Source organism: Actinia tenebrosa, unplaced genomic scaffold, assembly GCF_029948245.1.
Source record: "Actinia tenebrosa isolate PJP-AT-01 unplaced genomic scaffold, QUT_ActTen_1.0 PGA_scaffold3__52_contigs__length_22856419, whole genome shotgun sequence".
In the NCBI taxonomy this organism is placed as follows: Eukaryota; Metazoa; Cnidaria; class Anthozoa; order Actiniaria; family Actiniidae; genus Actinia; species Actinia tenebrosa.
In genome coordinates, this window is record NW_028292580.1 from 580,434 (window position 1) to 603,685 (window position 23,252).

Genomic DNA, 23,252 nt, shown 5'->3' on the forward strand with positions numbered 1-23,252 from the left:
ATCTGGAAAGTTTTATTTCATTACTCTGTACTGTCATAATCCAATAATGGGGATTAAAACGTGGCTGAGACGTAAATATAGCAACGTGACAAGGTGACCGTGACCTATTTCATAGATTAATTACTTTAAAAAACTAAACTGATGAGTGTCCTCGCTGTAAGAAAAATGAGCAGTTAATTTTGTTCTTGGCTTAAAACGACATCATCAGATGGACCCAAGAAACATGTAAACAAGTTCTTACGCGTGATTCGTACAAAGCAAATGATCCGTGATTAGCACGCGGTAAAAAGCAATTGCCAAGGCATCATCTTCGGTGCTCTGCTGGAACGCAGAGTAGTTGACTTCAGCTGTACTTTCCTTAACTGGCTTGTGCCCAGCGGTTACTTCGGCGTAGCTCATAGTCATAATACACTAAATTCTATAATAGACGACTTGCACTAAGAGGTCACGTGATCAAATCGGCCATTTTGGCTGGCATTTTACAGCTAGCTATGCGAGAATGTAAAAAAAGATGGCGGATTCGGGTGTTTTTTTTGGGTGACAAAAGGTAAATTAGCGCACTAAATAACTAAAAATCCCCTTAACTATAGCGATAAAACTAATATAGTTGTTGGTCTACAGGCCAGGCGACCATATTGACTGATAAGCTTATTGACTAAAAACGAGCAATCAAAAACTTGGACACTACTGCACTAAAAAAAGGGTTTTAATAAATAAACTGAATTTAATTTTGTTTTATATTACATATAGTTTACAAATTCAAGTCAGAAAGTTTGACAATTGAAACAAATCTGGTCATTTTTTAAGACACAAAAACAGTATGCATGTTTACAGAATGAAATGTAAAAATCTTGAAATATTTAAGTTAACTGACAATTTGAATTTAAAAAATGCATACTGTGGCTACCTTAGTGATAGAAATTACTAATCATCAGAATCAGCAGCAGTAAGGGGGACTCGCGAAATCCGAATCACCAAGCATCGAATTTCGCGGGTATTACCCACGTTTCAGGCCCCTCTAAATGCATGCGTCGGCAGCGGGTATTACCCACACAATGATTCCCTTACTGCTGCTGTGTTTGCGAAATCTATGTATTAAGTTAAAATATTTGTGTCGCAAACGAAGGTTAAAATATTTCCTAGATATAGATGGACAACATCGCGCGCATTCAAAACAAAACTGTACGCAAGCTGCGAACCCAGGTATTGGATCGTTTGGACGCCGACTTCGCCTTCACGACGTTCACAGAAGGAGACACAGAAGAAATCATGGATGAAGAAAGAGCCGAAAAGATAATAGACCTGATGCCTGAAGGTAACTACCGTTTACAGTTAACGTTTATAAAGTATTACGACGGCGACTGGGCAATAGAAAGAGGCCGTAACCCTATTCGGGCGTCTGGTAAGCAGAACCTGTTTGTTTTAAATAAGCAAACGCGCCCCGGAGCGCTGGTAGGCATCGACGCGCTGTTCTACGAGGTTGCTTACCCTGTTACGGTAGTTATGTACGGTGCGTATGAGATCAAAGAGCCAGACGTTAGAAAACTCAAGCCAATGCAACATCCCGGCAACTGTGTCGGGAAACTGGTAAGGGAGTTCTTTGAAGATTCCGCCCGCGGAGGTAAGTTAACTCCGAAAAGGAAAGAAGCCATCAGGAAATGGGAAAACGCCACCTACAAAGCTGGGGCTACGATAGACAACATAAAGAAATTAGAAACCCTCTTAGAAAGGCGCATACACGTGAAAGACATCACAGACGGGTACATTTACCCTGGGACACATAAATACGGCAGCAGAGGTGCTCCTATAGTCATCTACCAGCATAACGGACACGCTTGGGGAGAACTTCGATTCCCGCGAAAGAAAGAAACCAAGGTCTACGAAACCTCCCCGTTGGTTAACTTGATTCATGAGAACTCAATATGGTTAATGGATTCGGAAGGAAGCCAGTTTATGACCCAAGACGGCACTTTGTATCGCTCGGAAATCGAACACCAGGGCAACCAAAGCGCCTGTGAAACCCTTGGGGAAAACTTCTCAGACGAGGTCCTCAGCTCTCGTAGTTTGGACTTCTTAGCCGCAAAAAGAAGGAATGGGTGGAAACCGACCCCCAAAGAATTCAAAGACATAGCCAAAGCCTGCGTAGAACACGGCCATGGCGGTCTTTGGAACATGGAATACGACGAGGAAGAATACGTGTCCTTAGACATGAAGCACTGCTATCCTGCGTCATTTAAAGGCCTGGGAGATTGTAAGGAATATTACGACCGCTACGGCCATCCAGATTCACAGTTCTTTCGTGTGTCCTTAGACGGCAGCTACGACGCGCCAGCTACGGGATTCGTAAGGCTGACCTCTTGGAAGTTGGCTAAAGACTTGCACCCCATAATGTACGCATGGTACGGGAAGCATCTACAAGAGAAAGAATGGATACCAGTGCCATTGTTAAAGTTCTTTGAAGAGCGTAAGCTCCTGAAATACACAGCGCATGAAGCCATACTTTGCCATAGCGCCTACACGAAGTGGCTCCCAGAGCACAACCCAACCGCCCGAATTGTCATAGGCAAATTTACCCAGGGCGCTAAGGAGGGAGAGAAGCACATGCAACGGCGTTTAATAACAGACGAAGGAGAGTTAAGCTTCCTCATAAAACGTGCCCACGATCAAGGAACGATGGTGTCTGTAGAGAAATGGGATTACCTCGTAGAAGATCAGCTGCACGAATGGAATGCGCTGTGTTATTACCAGGACCATCGACCGCAATATTACCACCTCCGCGCCAGCATGTTAGCCTACGCGCACATTAACCTTCTCGCAATGCTCTTGCGGTTTGACAAAGAAGACATTCCACGCGTAGCCACGGATTCCCTATGTGTGAAACTGCACGTATTGGAAAAGATGAAGGAATTCTACACTGCCGATGAACTCGCAGAAAGTGGACAATGGCGCGTTAAAGATGAGGAGATAAAAGCATGGAGAGAACGTGTAGAATATCACGGAGAAAATACTTGGGGCGTCGTAATGCCCACAATGAGGCCCATGCCAACCGTAAAGGACCCTATTTCCTACCAACGCTTCTCTTACCTTTACGGTACGGGAGGCAGCGGTAAGACGACGCGTGTGTTAGAACTCTTTTCTAAGATAAAGGTGCTAACGCCAACGCACCGCTTGGAAAGGGAACTCTGCGAAATGGGCCACGACGCGCAAACTTACCACAGCTTCTTTCGCTGGAATGGCCAAAAGTGGGTGCCGGAAGCTATCCACGACATACCTCCCGTGATACTTTGGGATGAAATCTGTACCGTGCCCTTAGAAATCCTGCAGGAGTTCGTAGACTTCCTCCGCGGAAAGTGCCAAGTCGTATTTGCCGGGGATCCATGTCAACCACCTCCTATAGCCGGAGAAATGCCCCATGAATGGTTAAAAGAAATGGTAGACTATCATGAAGAAATTAACACAGACTACCGTAGCAAGGATCAAGTGAGGAAATTAAAGGCAGAATTAAGGGGCCTTAGCGACGCCGAACAATCTAAGGTGTTACGTAAGAGGGTACGAGCAAAGTCTTACGAAGACTTCCTGTATTCTTGGCATCCTGAGGATTTGGTGCTAAGCAGTAAGCGCGCAGCGCAGTCGCGCATACAAAAAGATCTACTCAAAATACACCAGGAGCGGTTCCCTAGTCATTTGGTGCCCGTTTGTTATAAGCCACGTGACACCCGCATGCAAACAAAAGATGTCTTAGTACCAGGCACGGACATCCAACTGCAGAACGCAGTAACGCACGATAAAGCCTGGGTACCCATAGAAAAGGTGGAAAAAATAACCTCCCATCCAGACTGGCGCTTAGGCTATTGCATGACAGTCTACAGCGCGCAAGGGCTTACCATAAAAGAAACCTTATGGATCATAGACCAGCGGCTGTGTTGGAGCAACCTTATCTACACCGCCGTAAGTCGTGTGGAGTATGCCAAACAGTTAAAAAGAGCCTGGGGTCCGCAATTGCGCTACGATAAAACGCCAGAGGACGTAGCCAAAGAGAACATTGCTAAGAAACTCCTTCGCTACAAGCGGCACGACGAAGAAAAAGATATGACGTTCGACCTATGTGTAGACGACGTCTATGAGAAAGGGGCGCGGTGTGCCAAGTGTAACATACCGCTACTATGGAGGTTTGACCCGAATGATGATCAGCAGTTCTCCGTGGATCGCATAAATAATAAACGCGGGCATTGTAGAGGCAATGTAAGACTGACATGCCTAGAGTGTAATCAGGCGCGTGGAGCAGCACTACTCTGAGTCTTTGGGGACTATGAGCAGCTCTTCCTTAACAAATCCGCGACTTGGGCCATCTAGGTAATACAACACGGGTTGCCCTTCCTTGGTGACGGACTTCGAAATCTCATACGTTTCCAAAGACCAGTTAGGATCCGTGGCTCTCTTACTGCCACCTTCGAGTTCCCCCGGCTGATAGAGGTATCTGACCACTATGTCGCGGGGGAGCTTTTTTTCCTTCAGTCCGACCGCCCTTGAGCTTCTGTCGTAGGACTTGTGTTCCACGTGTTTCTTTTTTATGGCATCCTTGGGTTTCATTCCCGTAGCCCTGGCCACCTCGTTGTTCAAAGCCACGACGACCTGGGGGAGCCTTTGAGTCCATTCCCTGTTGCGTTTGGAGGGATCTTCCAGCTCTTTCCAATACTGGTATCCAACAATGCTCTGACCCCTGTGGTACTCAGCTTTGGCTCTCCTAATCTTAGTGTCGTGGTCTTTCAGGGTCTTAGTAACCACGCCCATGAACTCTGTCCCCGCATCCACTTGCAGCAGCTTAGGCCATTTCAAGACGCGCTTATAAATCCTACCTAGGGCTTCTGCGACTTCCCCAGAATCCTTGCTGGTTATGGGTTCGGCGTCCTTGTATCTGCTTGCGATATCGACTACGGTCAAAGCGTATCTATAGGTCTTTCTTCTCACCTTGTCGTGCGGTAAGAAAAGCAAATCCGCCTGATGAACTTCATTGGGGGCATTTACGGTAAAGCTGGGCCTGAGAATGTACTTAGGCACGGGAAGATAAACCTGCCAGAGGGTTTGTTTTCTTAGCCAGTTCTTAGCCGTTTCTTCTGATACCCTGGCCGCGGTCGCGAGTTTCTTAATAGCTGACGCTCCTTTCCAATAGCCTTCAGGCCCATAGTAAATCCTTTTAAGTTTGTCCTCTACGCGGCCCATTATATAAATTCCAAAACAAGATTGATCTTACGTCCGTTAAAATCCACCGTCTCTCCGTCCACTTTGATGGTGATGTTTATGCTTTCTACCAAATTAGACAAATCATAGCACAAAGAAATGGGAGTGTATTCTACTGGGTCAAATGGATTACCTTTGGGCAGAAACTTGGACATAAGAGAAGACTTTTCTCCATTGCTGTAACTATTGACCAAGTCGCAATAGACTTCATAAGAGGATGCGACTTTCCATTTCACGGGTATGGCCGTGTTGGTAATTTCCTTGCCTGAGACACCTAGTAAAGATCCCAATGCGTCGTATTTTCCTAGGGTTACCGAAAAATTGTTTGGTAGATTATGTTTGAAGGTCATTTCGTGCGGCAATCCCGTGGTGAGAGTATAACCGCGCTTGGCGAGCTCCTTAGCAAGGGTGATTGGCGTGTAATGTCCATCGGGTAGCATTACGCCTTGATAATTGTTAGATCCCTTATGCACGGTGACCATACCATTGACTAAATTATACCAAGAATTGTACAAAGAGCAACTTATGAGCCGAACCTTATGGGCTTTGATGGGGGGATTCAGATAAGTGGTAAAGTCATTCTTGTCGCTTTCCAAAAAGACGATCATTATATTAGATACGCCAAAGCTACGCCTCCTGCCAGTCCTGCAACTCCTACAATACAAATACGTCGAGGGGCTACAAGAAACGTTGGAGGAAAGGGAGGCAGATTACATGAGACAGAGCAAACTGCTCCTCGATGCTAAAAAGAGAGAACTTGACGACAAAAATCAGCAAATGATAAAAATGAGAGAACAAAGAGACAATGCCCTGCGCGATAGGGACCAAGCCCAAAAGGCCTTCGATCTTGCCCTGCAAGACCTGGATATTAGCAAGGAGGAAGCTAAAAACTTGCATATCACCATAGCCGGCTCTTTGGAGGAACGGCGGCAGTTGGTTGCCGAAATTAACACCAAAGAAGAGCAAATCAGGCAAAGAGATCAGGCCACTGAAGACCTGGAGGGGCAAATAGAGCGGCAGCAGGAGGTAATCAACGACCAAACTCGTCCCGAAGAGGAAAGGGTGGCAGCCCAAAAGGAAGTTGAAACCCTTCAGGTACGCCTTGCGGAATTACAGGTGCAAAAGGAAAACCTGGAAAAGGAGTTGGGGCTTACCACCAAGGAAAAGGTAAAAAGAGCTCTGGTGAAGTATGGCGTTCCGCTGGCATTTGCGGTCGCTATTTCGAGCGTAGTAGGGGTTATCCTATCCGCACTTAAGGCTACGGGCGCAGGCGTAAAGAAATTAGGCAATGGGCTGACGGACTTAGGAAAAAAGATGGCAAGCCGGCTTGCCTGGGCTGCTTGGTTCAGTTGTTTCCTTGGCACTTAGGGCCGGCGGAGAACTGTTGAAGTTTGTGGGGAATAACATTTGGATACTAGTAGTAGCTATTGGGGTGGTCCTCCTGAAGAAGATGAAGGCTTAGCCTTATCATCGGACGGTGTCCTGCTTTGAGGATAATGAAAGACAGTATTAGCGCCGCCCTGGTAATCTGGAACCAACGGCAACACGCTCATGGTAGAAATGGGCTTATGACTCCAGGCTGCATTAGCGGGCCTGCGACCTATGCGATTTATTCCAAACTTGCCGTCATCAGAAGTGACTTGCAACTTAGCATATTTACAATTGGCTAGCATATGAAAAGTCACTGGCGTTAGGTCTTCAGTGGACCTAGTGTAGGGCTCCATCGAAAAATGGGTAACTTTCCTGGTGTTCGCTGAAGTTCGATAAGGAAGCAGGGGCTTATTATTTTCATCGATAAGCCTAAACCCCACATTTGCATGCGTATTTGCATTAATGCTAATAGTGCAAATGACCAATGCAGTCCCCCCAACCTCAACCCACATTCCAACGTCATACCAAGCGCCGTTGTCATATCCCTCTTCATCTAAGCGGTGGGTATAGCGCGTTTCCCTCACGTATGGATTCATATATTTAAAGGCTCATCACCGTCAAAGCGCTGATGGTCATGTGGTTATAGACAGTATCCCTTTGATTTTCTATGCTATTTATGCAAACGCTCCCGGAGTCATCTATGCGCATTTGCAGCTTCACTTTCCCATGGCAGTCGGCAACTAGATGAAAAGTCCAAACGGAAAGATTCTCAGAGCTATTCGTTGGCGGCTCTACTGAGAAATGCGTAGGCTCTCTGTTGTTCGTCTTCGCGCGCATGGGCTGCAGTATGCCATTGTCGTCGCAGAAACGAAATCCTACATTCGCACTGCTAACGGCTCCCAAAGAAATGCTACATAATATCAACTTCTTTCCGGAGTAGTTCAAATCCACGGACATCCCTGTGACATCAACCCAAGATGCCTGGGTGTATTTTTTCTCCCCTGTGTAAGTCGTATAGACACAATCTACTCCAGCTACGTAGGGGTTGTTCATCGCCATATATAATAGCTCAGACCAATGCTTGCAGCTGCTAAGCCGGCTTTTAATAAGTTATGGTCATATTCCTCGGGTATCGTAGGCAGGGCCTTCTTTGATACCTTAACTACGGGCGGCTTTGTTTGGTGTGACTTTTTTGGCTTCTCTACGAAGTGAGGAATGCCCTTGGTCATGTCAGAGTTCACGTCATTTGCTCCAAACTTCATGTCTTTGGTTGCTCGTTGAAGTTTGTTGTTATAACCCACGACGGAATTGGCGTTGATAACCAAATTACTTGGCATCAACCAACAACCAGGACTCAAGGCATAATCTAGCCGCACTTTAGATTGCTGCACCGCCAATTGATATCTTTGAACTGACTTGGATATGTCATTTTCTATTATTGCGGACTCAAACAGGGTTAGGAATTCTTGTTGCGTTTCCCGTGAAGCACCTTGGGATCCAACAATGGGGCTGCGGGTATTTACCTGAGCTCCCAGGGTGCAGTAGACGAATGCTTCAATGCTGCGGTTGATCCTGGCTAGGTTTCTTAGGCCTTTTCCTTTTAATAATACGAATGGATCCCATGGACTGGGGTAAATCGTCTCAATCCTATCGATCAGCGTAACGTCATTCTTGCGACCACCCAAGTCATAAAACTTTAGGACCCCGGGGTATTTTTGATGATACATGTCTGCTGGACGCACGCCGTCAACATGCCAAGCATAAATGATACCCAAGCCATGCGTGGCGCCCTCCCGATAACGAAAGTCTTTTTGCTGCGGCTTAAACTCATTCATTAGTCTTTCTAGGGCAGCGGAATCGTAGTGGTTATTCATTCGATTGAATGGCTTTTCCCCCGGCAGGGGCACTCTCAGCTCCTTCAATATGCGCCGCATAGTAAAGGCAACGTGAAACCTTAGGAAGGCAATGTCAAACATATCCGTGGCAACCCCGCAGCCTTTTGTAGCCGCCCAGACGGCAAAGTTTAACTGCTGCGGCCAGTACTTAAAGTTAGGTCCCCTTAACCATTCGTGGGCTTCTTTTCCTGAAGTGTGCGTAAGGTTAAAATCCTTAAAGATATCCCTTATTACTACGTCAAAGGTTTGCTTACCCACTGGGATCTTCAAATGCGTCACTATCTTATCAAAGTTGTTTACGCCACCTTCAGCATCGTAAAATGGGTAATCCTGGTTGGTTATTAATAGATTCTTTGGGAAATTAGGCTGTACCTCCTTTGTTATTGACAAATGCTGTACCTCTTTCATTATTTTTGGTTTCAAATCCTCATTGCTGTACATCCTAGAGCCGTTATAGTAAATTCCATCGGGTCTTCTTTCGAACTTACTGGGGTCTGCATGCGGAAACATCTTCCTAAAGGCCCTCCAGTTCCAGTAATCCCGGTTGTCGTGATGTGGCTGCTCCTCAATATCATTCCCAAAAGCGTCGTACATTAGTATATATAATGGATGTTATACCATCAGCACCTCAGTTGTACCCAGATGTTCCCAATTATCACACTACGGCACCAATAACGGAACCTAACGAAATGAATACCGAAAACTTCAGGCTCAATAAAGCAAATTTAATCCTGGCTTACCTGGAAGGGCAAGCAAAACACTACGAAAAAGTTAGGAAGAAATACGTCAGAGCCCGGAGTACGCTACATAAGATTGCGATAACTTCAGGGTCCATATCCGTTGTGTTAACGGGCTCTGGCGTTGCTACTTCGCTTACTGGACCGGGAATAATTGTTGGAGTTCCTTTGGCCGGCGTTGGGGCAGCCTGTGGTATCATTTCGGCTGTTGCTACGGGCATTATGAAACAGTTGTCAAGCAAAATATCAAAACACGACACGACAATAGCTCTGTCAAGGGCTAAAGTAAATACGATCACTGACCTTGTCTCAAAGGCTTTGCGTGACCGTAAAATAGATGATGTAGTATTTTCGCTTATTCTGGCCGAAGAAGACAAATACGAGAAACTAAAGACGGACATAAGGAATAAAAAAACAGTCGTAAAAGATCTTTCCGAGGAATCTCGCAAAAAGATCTACCAGGAGGCAAAAGAAGAGCTTCAAAGAAAGCTCGCTCATTGAACATCTGCTTCGAAAAGAGCGTAACGGGATTCTATTTACATATCGAACGTCAGTCTAGAAAATATGCAAATTAGAGTGTAAGACATAAATATAATAATTTTCACATACATAAGCGTCCAGATGTGTCTGGCGTTCGCTTGTGATCGTGGACTTTGGAGCTGGGGAGGCCTAAAGTCCCGAGTTCAAGCCTCGCTGTAGACGCATTAGGACCGGTTGCTGTGAGTGAAAAAAAAGCCTCCCCCACTCACAGCAACCGTGGGGGGAGGGGTGGAAAAGGGAAGATAGAAAGTGCGATTCAACCCCGCGATGGGGGGTTTCGCAAGGAAAAGTTGGAAAAGTCGGGGGGTGTCTCAGGACGCTGTCCGGAGTTCACCCTCTGGTGGGTCGTAAGAAAGATATATGTGTATGTACTAGAGGGCCTCTGGCGCGGGATGAAATAAGCCTCGTAAGCCCAAAATGCAAAAAACCCCACTGGGGATAGCTTGGTGTTCTGCGCGATGCATTCCCCAGTGGGGTTTCTGGCAACGCCAGTTTTGCATTTTTATCTTCTCGGAATCCATCCTAATAGGGGGTGGTTGGGGTCTATTTTGTAAAATATTTCGTAAATTACGTTAGGGTAATAAGGAATATCCTTATCCAGCCGAGAAAACATCCACTCGGCTTTTGTCATATCAGAAACCTCGGGAATAGACTTACCGGTAATTTCAGACAAAAGATAGGGAATAGCTTGGTAATATTTCCCTAGCTTTAATTTTTTCAATGTCTTCCGTAGACTTTGCGGGGTTGGCTCTTCTAAGTGGTGTATGATTTTCTTCCTTACTTCGTTGTTTAAATATACCGGTCGATAACCTTGGATATGACTCATCCAGTCCCTAAAGTATTTTATTCTCTTATAAGGTGTTTTCTTACGACCTCCATTAGCGTAATATTGCTCTCTGGTAGCATTTGGTACGGCATTACGAATGTTCTTACCACACTTGTAACACTGCGCTGACGTGTCATCTTCTATTTGCATTTTCTTGCCACAACAAATATACTTATTTGGTTTAGTGGGCATAAACTTGGGTTTCAAGCACTTTACACAGAAGTCATAAACAAACTCTTTACATTCATGCATATATATATCATAGATTTCGCAAACACAGCAGCAGTAAGGGAATCATCGCGTGGGTAATACCCGCTGCCGACGCATGCATTTAGAGGGGCCTGAAACGTGGGTAATACCCGCGAAATTCGATGCTTGGTGATTCGGATTTCGCGAGTCCCCCTTACTGCTGCTGAATCACTTTGAATTCTTATTCTTTTCCGCTGCTTTGGAGGGTTTTCGTTGAGCGGAGTAAGTGGTGGTGACTGATTTACAGCGTTTATTGTAACTGAAAATTGTCCTTCATGAATTACGGCGTTTGAAAACAAAGCCATTGCAGCTCGTTGTCCAGAGTTCATGACAGGAGAAACTTCTTGAACATTTGAAGTTGATGTGTTTGTAGTTTGGGTGAATGGAGTGACACTAGTATACGTAGTACTAATAGTACTAATCTGCTTTCTTGTACTTGGATGACTGTAATTCTTAATACTTTTTAGGTTTTTATGCCCAGACAGTTGAGCAATTTGAGTTGGCGGCACGTTTTCGCTTAGAGTTTGAATCATTGTTTTCCTAGCACTATGGTTGCAAAGCTTATCATTATTCAATCCTGCTTTTCTTGTCATTTCTTTCATGAGACTTCCAAGTTTATTGACGCCGACTGCATTGTTCTTGAACCAGAATTTATCAAGGGACTTTGATTTTATATTGTTGACAGCGATGTAAAATGGAGCATCTGGACTTCTCATCTTTTCAGGTCTTTTCATAGCAAAGGTTTTGTAGACTGCCACTGGATCCCTTTCGCTCCCATCAGTCGAAAACATTTTAGGTGGAAAGATTCGTGAGGCCCATTGCAATGGTAGCATTGCTTCTCACTATTGGGCGCGGACTTCCTGTGGTTTCTCGGTTTGGCGCCATCATGAAACATGAAATGCTTGATTCGCATTTTCTTCGCTTTTAGATGCTTTACTTAAATCTACTGCATCCTTTTCTGCCGTTTCTATGGCCAATGCCAGTTCTAGGGCTCGCTTAAGGGTTAATTTGGGCTCAACGAGAAGGCGTTTCTGAATTTTTTCATTGGAAGTACCACATACTAAACGATCACGCAACGTTTCGTCTAATGTCTGGCCAAATTCACAATACTGCGAAAGGTTTCTTAGTTCAGCTAAGAATGCTGAGATAGACTCACCGCTCTCCTGGTGTCTCTTGTTAAGCTTAAATCGCTGAACAATAACAGAAGGTTTGGGCTTGTAGTACTCCTGTACTAACTTCGTCAGGTCGTCGAAACTCTTGTCTTTCGGATGATTCGGGGCGACTAAATTACGGATGAACTTATACGTTTTTGTTCCAATGGTTGCCAGAAAAATTGCTTTCTGTTTGTCTGCATGTGCGATTTCGTTGGCTTCAAAATAATGGTGTAGTCGTTCGACATAATTACTCCAATCTTCGGTCTCGTCATATTCCTCGATTTTTCCAAACGTTGTCATGGCTTTTGCACTCACAAGCTCAGGAGTTGACTTCTCTTGGCGTTTGGTCGATGATCTTCGCTTTTTCCTCGTCGCCAATATGATAAATGGTCAATAATTGGAGGTTTTCACGGATTTTATCCAGCTCTCAACACACAACAACGAAGAACGAGCACGAGGCGTCGTCACGTGATCCATCACTAGTTCCAGGTTACTACAGTTCTCTAGTTTGTTCATAACATATAAGAATGTATATCGGTGGTTCTCTTTCAGAGAAATTCAGCTCAAACATTTTATGATATTATGTGTGAAACCTTATTTTAGACTTCAAAATAATCGGCGGCATATTTTTGGGAATATTGCCTGCTAAATTAAGCCTAGAATTTCTTAGCTAATGAATATGTATTAATATATTATTGTGAAAAATCTAGGAAGAGTACCACATAAGTATTTCTATCATGCTGAGCCTCACTAATGCTATTATCATCCTGTCATACTGAATTAGCATTATAAAGACATAAGACAAAGACATATATAGTTATTCACAGCTACAGTAAAAACCGGCATATAAGTCTATTTGTTCATAGCTTGCTACGGCCAGCAATCCTTCTTGGTTACCATGAGAATGAGAATGCTAGGGCCTCCCGGACATTTAAATTTGGCTGGTTTACTGGTAGATTCAGATTGTTGTAAAGAATGCTTCCTTCTCTCATTGAGTTAGCAAATTCTGCCACAGTTGATAAAATATTGTGAAGAGAAGGGACAGGAACTGTGCCAGACAGAAACTTCATAGCCCCAATGAGAGCGATGATAGTACAAGCATTACTGCCTATTGGTATTCCAAAGATCAGGGACTAACATAGTTGTTGTGGCAGAAATCATTAAATTACATGACTGTAGTGTACATATGGATGTAGGATTAGTTGCTGTTGTGTCGGAAACATATATGATGGTTGGGCTGACTGTGATAAGGGAGTTGGCTGTGATAGTTGGGCTGACTGTGATATTGGGCTGACTGTGATATTGGGCTGACTGTGATAGTTGGGCTGACTGATGGCTGGGTTGACTGTGATGGCTGGGTTGACTGTGATGGCTGGGTTGACTGTGATGGCTGGGTTGACTGTGATGTATGAGTTGAGTGTAGTGGGTGAGTGTAGTTGTTAGTGGTCGTCGTATTGTATGTTTGGCTGTATAGTCATCAACAACCAGCACAAGCTGCCACCCGTGTTTGATTGCTTCATTGACAACTTGATCAATTGACTGTGCAGGCTCCTCGCTCAATTGCGTTACCAATTTATCAGCCTTAGATATGCACACTGTGTCCCCCAGAACATTTGCTGTCTCCATCCCTTCCTTATTGATATTTGATTGCTTTAAAAAAAGGCGTGGTCTGTCTTCAGCCAGTTGCAAACTTGACTGAGACCATAACAAAGCTTGTAGATAATATACGCTGCCATCTTCCGATTAGCGATTTCCCTTTCTTTTGACTGTCTTTTAGTTGTCATGGCATCTGCGATTGTTTTGAAAATAGATTTTGCCCCGTCTCTGTGGCACAACAACTCGAATTCCTCTGGGTCGTACACTGGTGGCCTTCCCAATTTTGTAAATTCTTAATGCATAAACAACTTTCAGTCTTCTAATTCCTTTGACAGATCACACCCTGAAACCGAAATTAAAATGAGAAATTGATTTTTTTTTATAGAATTGAGAATGCTTTTGTCACTACATGCTTATTTCTAGTCATACTGTATTGGCAATATAGTATTCTACCAAATCACGGTGACGTCACTTCCGGTTAACATGAGATGCACACGTGCTGCCGTGGATGCTCAGTACACAAAGCTTAGCCGTGGAGTTCGGATCTCTTCGAATCCTTCGAAGTTCTGGAGACTTTATCGATAATATTTTTCACTTCGTTCATTAGGTAAGAAGTTTAATTTGGGATATTTTTACTTTATCTTGCAGATGAATTCTCTACATCAGATAAGACTGGGCCAGCCGTTGATTCTAAATTAGCCACCATGGTGGAGGAACTGGTTAAAGAAAAGCTACCCAAGTCAAAACTCGACGATTTGATGTCAAAATATCTTCGACCAGAAAATTGCAAATTGCTGGTCAATAGAGCTGTTTGGAATCAGTTAAGCCAGAATACCAAAGCCACAGATAGGGCTTTTCAAAAGTCTCAACAGTATTTTATTACTGCCATGTATGCCATGATGTCTGCCTGCGAGAAGGCAACAGGAGAGATGAAGTCTGTTCTTGCACACTCTTTAGTTCTTGCCTTGGCAGGTAATCGAGAACTGAACCTTCGCCGGCGGGAGTCCTTAAGGCCTGAATTGAATTCGCAGTTTGCTTCGCTTTGCAACCCTACTACGCCGATTACAGATCAACTGTTTGGGGATGACATTGGAAAAGAAATTGACGAGGTAAATAAGGCAAACAGGCTTTCAAAGAAAATGTAATCCAAGAGAGGCAGTCGTAAAGGTTATCACCCCTACAACAGCCAAAGCCGGCAAAGATCCTCTTCATCTTCAAGAGATGGCAGAGCTTATGGCTCAAGGTCTCTTTTAGGAGAGAGAGGCTCCTACCGCAGGAGGGGAGGAGCCAGACAATGCACTCAGACCGACAAAGAGTCTCGTCGATAATTTCCAGAGCTCAGGTTAGTTACATGACTCAAATTCATGCTATTATTGGGTCAGAGACACCAATTAGAACTAGCCAATTACAACACTGCTTAGAGGAATGGAAAACAATTACCTTGGACCCCTTTGTCTTACAATGTGTGTCTAATTGTGAACTTGAGTTTGATTGCATTCCTATGCCATCAAATGGCTCTTCAAGTTCCTTACACCCAGAATTCAAATTCACATTGACAGAACAACAAGCTGTTGATAGAGAGATTGACACCTTTTTGGAAAAGCAAATTATTGAACGATGTCAGTCAGAACGTGGGGAGATTATTTCACCTATATTTCTAATACCTAAGAAGGAACCTTGGGTCTACAGAATGATTTTAAATTTAAAGTCCCTTAACCAATCAGTGACTTACCATAAGTTTAAAATGGATACGCTTGAGTCTGCAATCAAATTAATGAGGCCTGGGTGTTTTATGTCTTCAATCGACCTGCGAGATGCTTATTACTCCATACCAATATCTCCTGCCTATAGAATGTTTCTCAAGTTTGCATGGAGGGGATACCTGTTTCAATTTCGGGCCCTACCAATGGGGTTGACAAGTAGTCCACGTATTTTTACGAAAGTCCTCAAACCTGTTTTTTCACCTTACGAACTCAATATGAACATAATTGCCTGGGATATCTTGATGACTCTTTCTTCACGGACGATACTGAAGATGCCTGTCGTGAGGCTACCATACATGCAGCTCAGCTGTTTACTCGTCTAGGTTTTGTCATTCACCTAAGCATGTCTATATTCAATCCTACACAGTCATTAGAGTTTTTGGGTTTCGTGTTAAATTCTGACACCATGACAGTTTGTTTTACCCCAAGGAAGATTGAGAAAATTGTCCTTATGTGTCAAAAGTATTTATGTGGACAGGCATATACCATTCGGGAAGTTGCATCTTTGATAGGAACTTTGGTATCAACATTTTCTGGGGTGGAGTTTGGCCCGCTGTATTATAGAAATTTAGAATGAGACAAAGATGTGTCCCTAAAAGCTACCCAAGGGGATATTGATGAGAAAATGTCCCTTTCCAGGGAAAGTCTCCAAGAATGAGAATGGTGAGTCAGTTCCCTCCCTGCTGCAAGGAGAAACATTGTGCATGGTATCCCAACCATGATTCTTACGTCTGACGCATCTTCTGTGGGTTGGGGTGCTTGGACTTCCCAAAGTCAAACCCAAGGTCTATGGTCCCAAGTGGAGAGGAAATATCATATCAATGTCCTGGAGATGCTCGCAGTTAAACTGGAGCTCATGTCCCTTTTTGAATCAGTATCCAACCAACACATTAGGATCTTATCTGACAATACTACCACAGTGTCCTATATTAATGCTATGGGAGGTTGTAAGAGTAAGGAATGCACTCAGATTGCTAAGGACATTTGGTTATGGGCCATCAGTCGGTACCTCTGGCTCTCAGTGGCTCATCAGCCGGGGCAGCTGAATGCCATTGCAGACTTACTGTCGCGCCATTTTGAGGATGGGATAGAATGGGATAGATGGGATAGAATGTATGGGTTCCCTGAGATTGATCTGTTTGCCAGTCGAATCAACCATCAAACGAATACCTATGTTTCTTGGAAACAAGATCCCTGTGCAACCTATGTAGATGCTTTCACTGTGAATTGGTCCCAGTTCACTAACAGTTATATGTTTCCACCATTCTGTTTAATCAGTAGATGTCTCCAAAAAATATATTTGGAACAAGCAACAGTGACCACCATAGTACCTCTGTGGACCACACAAGCTTGGTTTACAAGGCTTCTAAGTCTCCTGATCCATCGGCCCAGAATGTTCCTTGTCACCAGGAAACTGCTTTGCCATCCAGTTCACGAAGATGTTCATCCGCTGAGCCGCAAACTACAACTCATGGCATGCAAGGTATCAGGCAACAGTTCATTGAATGCAGCATTTCTGAGGACATTACCAATGTCCTCATGTCCTCATGGAGGCCAAGTACACAGAAGCAATATGATGTTCACATCAGGAGGTGGGGTGAATTTTGTCTACAGAGGAAAGTTGATTCATTGCGCCCAAATATCAATGACGTGTTAGAGTTTCTGCACAGTTTGCACATCAAAGAGCTATCCTATTCCACAATTAATACAGCACGTTCGGCTTTGTCGAACTATTTAATGGGATTTGAATTTCCTGGTACTCACTACACAATTACTGATCACCCCTTTGTTGTACGCTATTTGAAGGGAGTGTTTAATTTTGTCAAACCTACTCCTCGTTATCAGGAGACTTGGGATGTCAACCCAGTACTGAAATACATAGAGCTATTGTCGCCGTTGGAGAAACTTTCATTAAAGGAACTAACATTCAAATTAGTTATTTTGCGAGCACTCACATCTGGACAAAGATGTCAGACATTATCATTTCTCGATATTGATTTCTGCATCGTTTATTGTTAAGAAGTACATCAAACAGGAACTCTGTGTTTATTCCACTCTTCGACACTATCTTGAAGTGACAAAGAGTGTACGTAATGAAGGCAATTCACGACTGCTCATATCCTACGTGAAGCCTTATCGACCGGTTAGTACTAGTACTATAGGTCGATGGATTAAAACTGTCCTCCAAGCAAGTGGTGTTGATACAACAAAGTTCAAGGCTCACAGCACCAGAGCAGCTGCTACATCCAAAGCAAGCCAGATGATTCCGACTGATGAAATATTGAAGCACATAGGATGGTCTCAAGTTTCAACTTTCCAGACATTCTATAATAAACCTGTGCTTACTGATTTTGCTGCAGCGGTATTAAGATAAATTGTTATTGTCATAATAAAGTTTTGTTTTGTTTGTCAATAGTGGTTGTGTCCACAATAATTGCTTTAAAGTCTCATGTTAACCGGAAGTGACGTCACCGTGATTTGGTAGAATTGAAAAATTAAACGAGCCTTACCTGTAAGGTGAAGTTTGATTGTGATTCTACCAAATCCAAGGTGACGCGCTGAGGGTTAACATGCCCTCCCTTACAGTTATTCTGTTTTCCCACCCGTGCTTTTTACCCGTTTTTTCTCCCGTTTTTTCTCTATATCGTGTCCACAACATTTAAAACTCTGAGCATCCACGGCAGCACGTGTGCATCTCATGTTAACCCTCAGCGCGTCACCTTGGATTTGGTAGAATCACAATCAAACTTCACCTTACAGGTAAGGCTCGTTTAATTTTTCAATTATCAATCACTTGTTGTAAGAGAGCACTATGTAGTATATATGTTACATATCAGTCTAGAGCTCCACACCTGGCACATGGCGTTATTAGAGATTTCTCATAAGTTCGATTATTTTACCCTACGTTTTACGAGGGTGTGAACTCGTGAAAACCGTATATTTGCATGACTAAGACAGCTGGGGAAGTCATTGTAATGGTCTAAGAAAAAAAACCAGTCCATTTTTACACAGATCAATTCTTTATTGTCAATACAAGAATTTCATAAAACATATGAAATGCACAACTCTTGGAAAGCGACATATTTTCATTTACACTAAAACACACACCAGTCTTTCACTATTCCGAAAATTCCTAGGAATGCTAACGGTAGCTAGACAAGACTTTTTTTCCTTTATCTCTCGCTCTCTCTCCTTTTACAACTGTAACTTTTCAAATTTTATTTTCAATTTTATCGAAAAGCCCTTGCATTTTCTTCATTGTACTTAAAGCCGCATTACACATTAAAGAATGCTTTTCAAGAGCCTCTCTCTGCAACGTGGACTTGTGTTTGGCTTTCTCGGTATGTGGCTCGTCGATGTCACTTCTATCGCTATCAATTTTTTCGTCATGCTTTTTTTTTCTTTCCTTTTTCGCTTGTTTCGTCTTTCTCTATCTCTTCTTTTTTCTGATTCTTGAATGTCAGCATATTGCATATCGGCATTTCTCTCGTCACATGAGCTATCATCCAAAAACGATGTCTGCGGTTTCTGCGAAAGCTTTTGGAGCTCCTTGTCTTTCTTCTGGATAGAACATTCGTTCTTGCTCTTTTGTTCGTCACTTGCTCTTTCGCGTGTATTACTTTGCTTAGCCGCATTCACAACATGGACATTACTTTTAACGCACCTCTGCCACCTGGACACAATGGCGGTTAACTTAGACTTCTTGTAGTAGGTCTTAACCTCTGGTGGCACTTGGTAGGAGCTTAAAAACAACTCTTTGGCGCATAATGCTACTGCTTCCCAACCTCTAGTTCTTTCATTGATCCATGCTTCTTTAATAACTGACGTCTCGGACGTTCCCGGTGTTTTCTTGACTGAAAGTGGAACAAATTTGCATTTATTTTCAAGACCGTGAGATTTCATTAGTAATTCAATAAGTTACATTAGAAACTTACGCCTTTCTGTTTTCTTCGAAGTAGTTTGTGAAGTTCCTGGCTCATCCCACGGCCTCCAAACTTTCGACATTGCAAAACAGTGGATTTTCCTTTTGAGTACTAGTAGTTGCTCCTTTCTATACGCCCAAGCCTGTTTGTGATATTTCAGGTTTAGTGCCCGACTATAAGTATGCTGACATTACAATGAAATCCAACAAAGAATAGAATAAAAGAAGTATTTTTCGTGAAAAGAGTTACGTAACTCTTAAAATTTTAACGCTTAAGTCGTGCTACCACCAATGGACATAAATGCGTGATTACGTGCTCGCACTGTTCATTTTACCAAGGCATTTGTTCTAACAATGAGCGACTACAGATGAGAGGGTTTAATGCAGTTTCTCGCTAAAGATAGGAGGTACCTGGTACGCGTTTGGAGAGTCACCTTTCAAGTTTATTTCATGCAAGTACTTTTACTGATTGTATGATTTGTATTACAAATACAAATAATAGTAAGCTCTGCCTTAGTTTTAATTGGCAGATTGGTCAATGGTATTGAATTTCATTTTTTTTTAATGGCAGCACCCTGCACCCAAATCAAATCGGTTGGGCGGTGCCGAGATCTCGGCAAGCGGGATGGAAAAATTCCCATATAAACGAGCCAGCCCAGTAAGCGGGCTGGATTTGATCCTACTGCACATGCCGCCATGTTGTTTTTTTTGGATTTTCGCGGGACGAGTTCGTATGCTAACGAGGCTGGATGATCACATGACTGATTTCATCCCAGTAAGCGGGCTGAATTTTCCCATATAAACGCAATCCAAAATTCATCTCGGCCAAGCGGGCTAGCCTGCTTACCGGGCTGCCTCGCTCCATATAAACAGCCCCTTAGATTAGAATGGTCAAGTTTTTTTCCCAAAATAAGCGAGCAAATAAATTTAATTTTGTGCCTTATATTCCTGAAAACGAAGGAACAAAGCTATAACAAGTTATTTTAAAAAGCTGGACGGTTAATATCCCCTTCGACTGAATAATTATAATGAATATCCTGCTGCCTATAAACGAAGAAAGTCTTCAAGCTCTAAACCCCAAATACAGGCGCTTTTTCCTTCATGTACATGGAAAATACGTTCTATTCTGGTGTTTAGTAAGTTGTTCCGGGGAATAATCCAAAATGTAACACGATTCACAATCATAATAAAGGGTAAGGAAAAAGTGCTAGTACACGTCTACACAAAAGTCTCCGCTTGAAGTTAATTTTGATGATCCTTGAAAATAACTTACATTGCAGAAAAATATAAACTATAATTGTTTATTAGAAGCCAATTTAAGGCTTTTTGGAGGATGTTTACCAGTTTTCCTGTTGGCTTGAATCTCATTGAATTTTGTGATATTGTTCAAATAGGGTTGAGCAAATCCGTCATATATTTTAAGGTTAACAAGTGCCCGCAAATTTTTTTCTTGTTTTAGTAATTTAAGACATAGGTTGAATTGCCTAACAGCCATTTTTGATGTTTTCAGTGTGAACATTGGAGATATTGACCTCTGAATCACAAGATATTACAGTAAATTCAATTTTGGCAATTTTTGGTCTCACAGATACTGTTGCCATGGCAACGGCTTAAAAGAAAAATACACCTCCTTGCCTGGTGACACTAACTGACCTCTCTATTTTATAGAAAAAAGTTTTACATCTCTGCAATCAATAATAAAGTTTTTCTGCTTCAGTAAAAATGAGGCAGATTTATATTGGTTTTTGGGTCAAAATGGGTATTTTAGGGGGGGTACCCTAACTCACCAACAAAATGACGGATCCCACTAATACTCTAGGATAGTAAATAACTCGCCAAGACCTACAACTGTGCCAAGTTTCAGCAAAATCGGCGAACCCCCATGTAGCACCCCCTGCCTGCTTTTGCCTGGTCCTATCATGGACACACTCTTAAATTCTTAATTTAATTCCTTTAGATCTGTATGGTGGCCTAGGGCTGCCATAGTAATTTTGTAAATAAACAATTGATTTTTTGAAAAACTATGCTTTTTTCTTTTCTTTCTTTCTTTCTTTTTCTCTTTTTGCAAGTTTTCCGTTTTTTGTTGATTTTTTTTTGGAAAACTGTGCTTTTTTTCGTTTCTTTCTTTCTTTAATTTCTTTCTTTTTTTTAAATTTCATTTTAATTTTAAATAAACAATTGATTTTTTGAAAAACTATGCTTTTTTCTTTTCTTTCTTTCTTTCTTTTTCTCTTTTTGCAAGTTTTCCGTTTTTTGTTGATTTTTTTTTGGAAAACTGTGCTTTTTTTCTTTTCTTTTCTTTTCTTTATTTCTTAATTTGGTGAGAACTCTTAAGCTTTCTTTCATTTCTCTTTCTCTTCACTATTTTTTTTTCCCTTTTATTTTGATTTCTTTCCTTTTTAATGGTAGGTTATTTTTTTCGTTGTAAATTAAACTAAAAACAAACAAACAAAAAAAACAAAAAAAAAACAAACAAATAATAATTAAAAAAAAGCAACAAAAAAAAAACACGCCATTGGCCTAGAGCTGCCATAGACCAGAATGCAATTCGGTATAGATTATGCATCCCAGCGTACTTTGCAAGCACGAGGCGAGAGATTGTTGTCTGGTTGTCTTGTAAACATGGCTGAGAAGGATTGGAACAAATTCAAGGATAAAATGAAAAGCAAGAAAGCTCAGAAGATTAAAGAAAAGCCAATTAAGGGGAAGGAAAAAACAAATGAGCTAGTAATACAGCGTCTGAGCGCAACAGTTGCTGGTAAGGCCCAGAAGTACTCCCGGATTGGTCCTCGTGAGTTTGTAGCTTTCGATCAGGACGGTGACGAATTTACTATCGAAGGTATCAAGAAAGAGTGCGAAAGGCACTTTGCCCCGATTTTAACATCTAAAATGACCTGCGATATTCTTGCAGGCGAGCAAGGGCCATCTTGTTCAACTGTAGCTCAAATACCTAACACAAAGTTGATCCATGTGCGATTCATTGCTGGTACATCTGAGGTACATGCTTACCAGGACATTGAGGACAGTAGCTCATCTGAACCTGAAGAAGTCGGTCCTGATCCATGTAAAAGAACGCAAAGGAAATCGAAAAGTGAACCTTCCCCAACTAAAAAAAAGGTAACTGAGTATCCTAGGAGTTTGTCTGTCGTAGACATGATGAAGCTTGGTAGACTCGTAAAGAAACAAAGAACAAGCCTGATTTCACTCCACGCATTTAACATCTCTGACATGTCGTGGACCAAAGAACCAATGCCTGTTGAATTCACCATTGAAGAACAGCCACTGGGAACTGGGGGTTTTAGGAAGGCCATGAAAGCATCTACGACACATTCCAAGTATTCCAGCAAACTGTGGGTCGTAAAAATATACTTGCCGAAAGCACTGGACGACTTAAGATTGTTGAATCAACCTGTGGATTGTCACACTAAAAAGGTAGTGCAAATGCATAGTTTGGCAAGGAACTTTGCAGTTTCTCTGGCAAACAAAGTCAAGGGCTCTAAAGAATTTGGCCAGCCTATCCAGTATACGGAGATATATTATGGGACAATTGACGAAGAAGAAACTGTAAATGTCACAGTAGAGGAATTTGTCCCGGGAGAATTTATTAAGTTTATCACCAACAATGGAGAGATTGTTGTAGATAAAGACAGTGAGTTTTGTAAGAAAGCACAGTGTCTTGCACACTATTCGTATGAAAAATCTGAAAAGTCAATGATGGTTCTTGATATGCAAGGCAGTGGTAATGTGATGTATGATCCTGAAATAGCTACGTCAACATCAAAAGGTGATGATGATGGTGAGTTGCTCTTTTGTGCAGGTAATTTATCAGATGCTGCTATTACCAACTTTATTGCTGAGCACAAGTGTAATGAGTATTGCTTTTTAGCTGGGCTGCAAGAGCTCACAAATGTTGACCCATGAGATAGATACTTTTTTTAGCACTCAAGAACTTCGTTTGTCT

General features: G+C 42.5%; 2 protein-coding genes across 2 annotated transcripts; one reads left to right on the plus strand and one right to left on the minus strand.

Moving 5' to 3' along the window:
* Positions 1-11,740: 11,740 nt before the first annotated feature.
* On the minus strand, positions 11,741-12,310 carry LOC148907529 (uncharacterized). Its single transcript, XM_089035294.1, has one exon. It carries the CDS (start codon positions 12,308-12,310, stop codon positions 11,741-11,743), a length of 570 nt encoding a protein of 189 aa, XP_088891420.1.
* Positions 12,311-16,087: 3,777 nt separating this feature from the next.
* LOC148907530 (uncharacterized) lies at positions 16,088-17,743 on the plus strand. The gene is made up of 2 exons (XM_089035295.1): positions 16,088-16,966; positions 17,390-17,743. Exons 1-2 carry the CDS (start codon positions 16,088-16,090, stop codon positions 17,741-17,743), a joined length of 1,233 nt encoding a protein of 410 aa, XP_088891421.1.
* The last annotated feature ends 5,509 nt before the right edge of the window (positions 17,744-23,252 follow it).

What these genes read in the sequence shown, in the direction of transcription:
- LOC148907529 (XM_089035294.1), bottom strand. Translation starts at nt 12,310, where the DNA reads ATGACAACGTTTGGAAAAATCGAGGAATATGACGAGACCGAAGATTGG.
- LOC148907530 (XM_089035295.1), top strand. Translation starts at nt 16,088, where the DNA reads ATGATTCTTACGTCTGACGCATCTTCTGTGGGTTGGGGTGCTTGGACT. An exon ending in TGTTCACATCAGGAGGTGGG is followed by an intron (nt 16,967 to 17,389) that starts GTGAATTTTGTC and finishes TTTATTGTTAAG; the next exon opens with AAGTACATCAAACAGGAACT.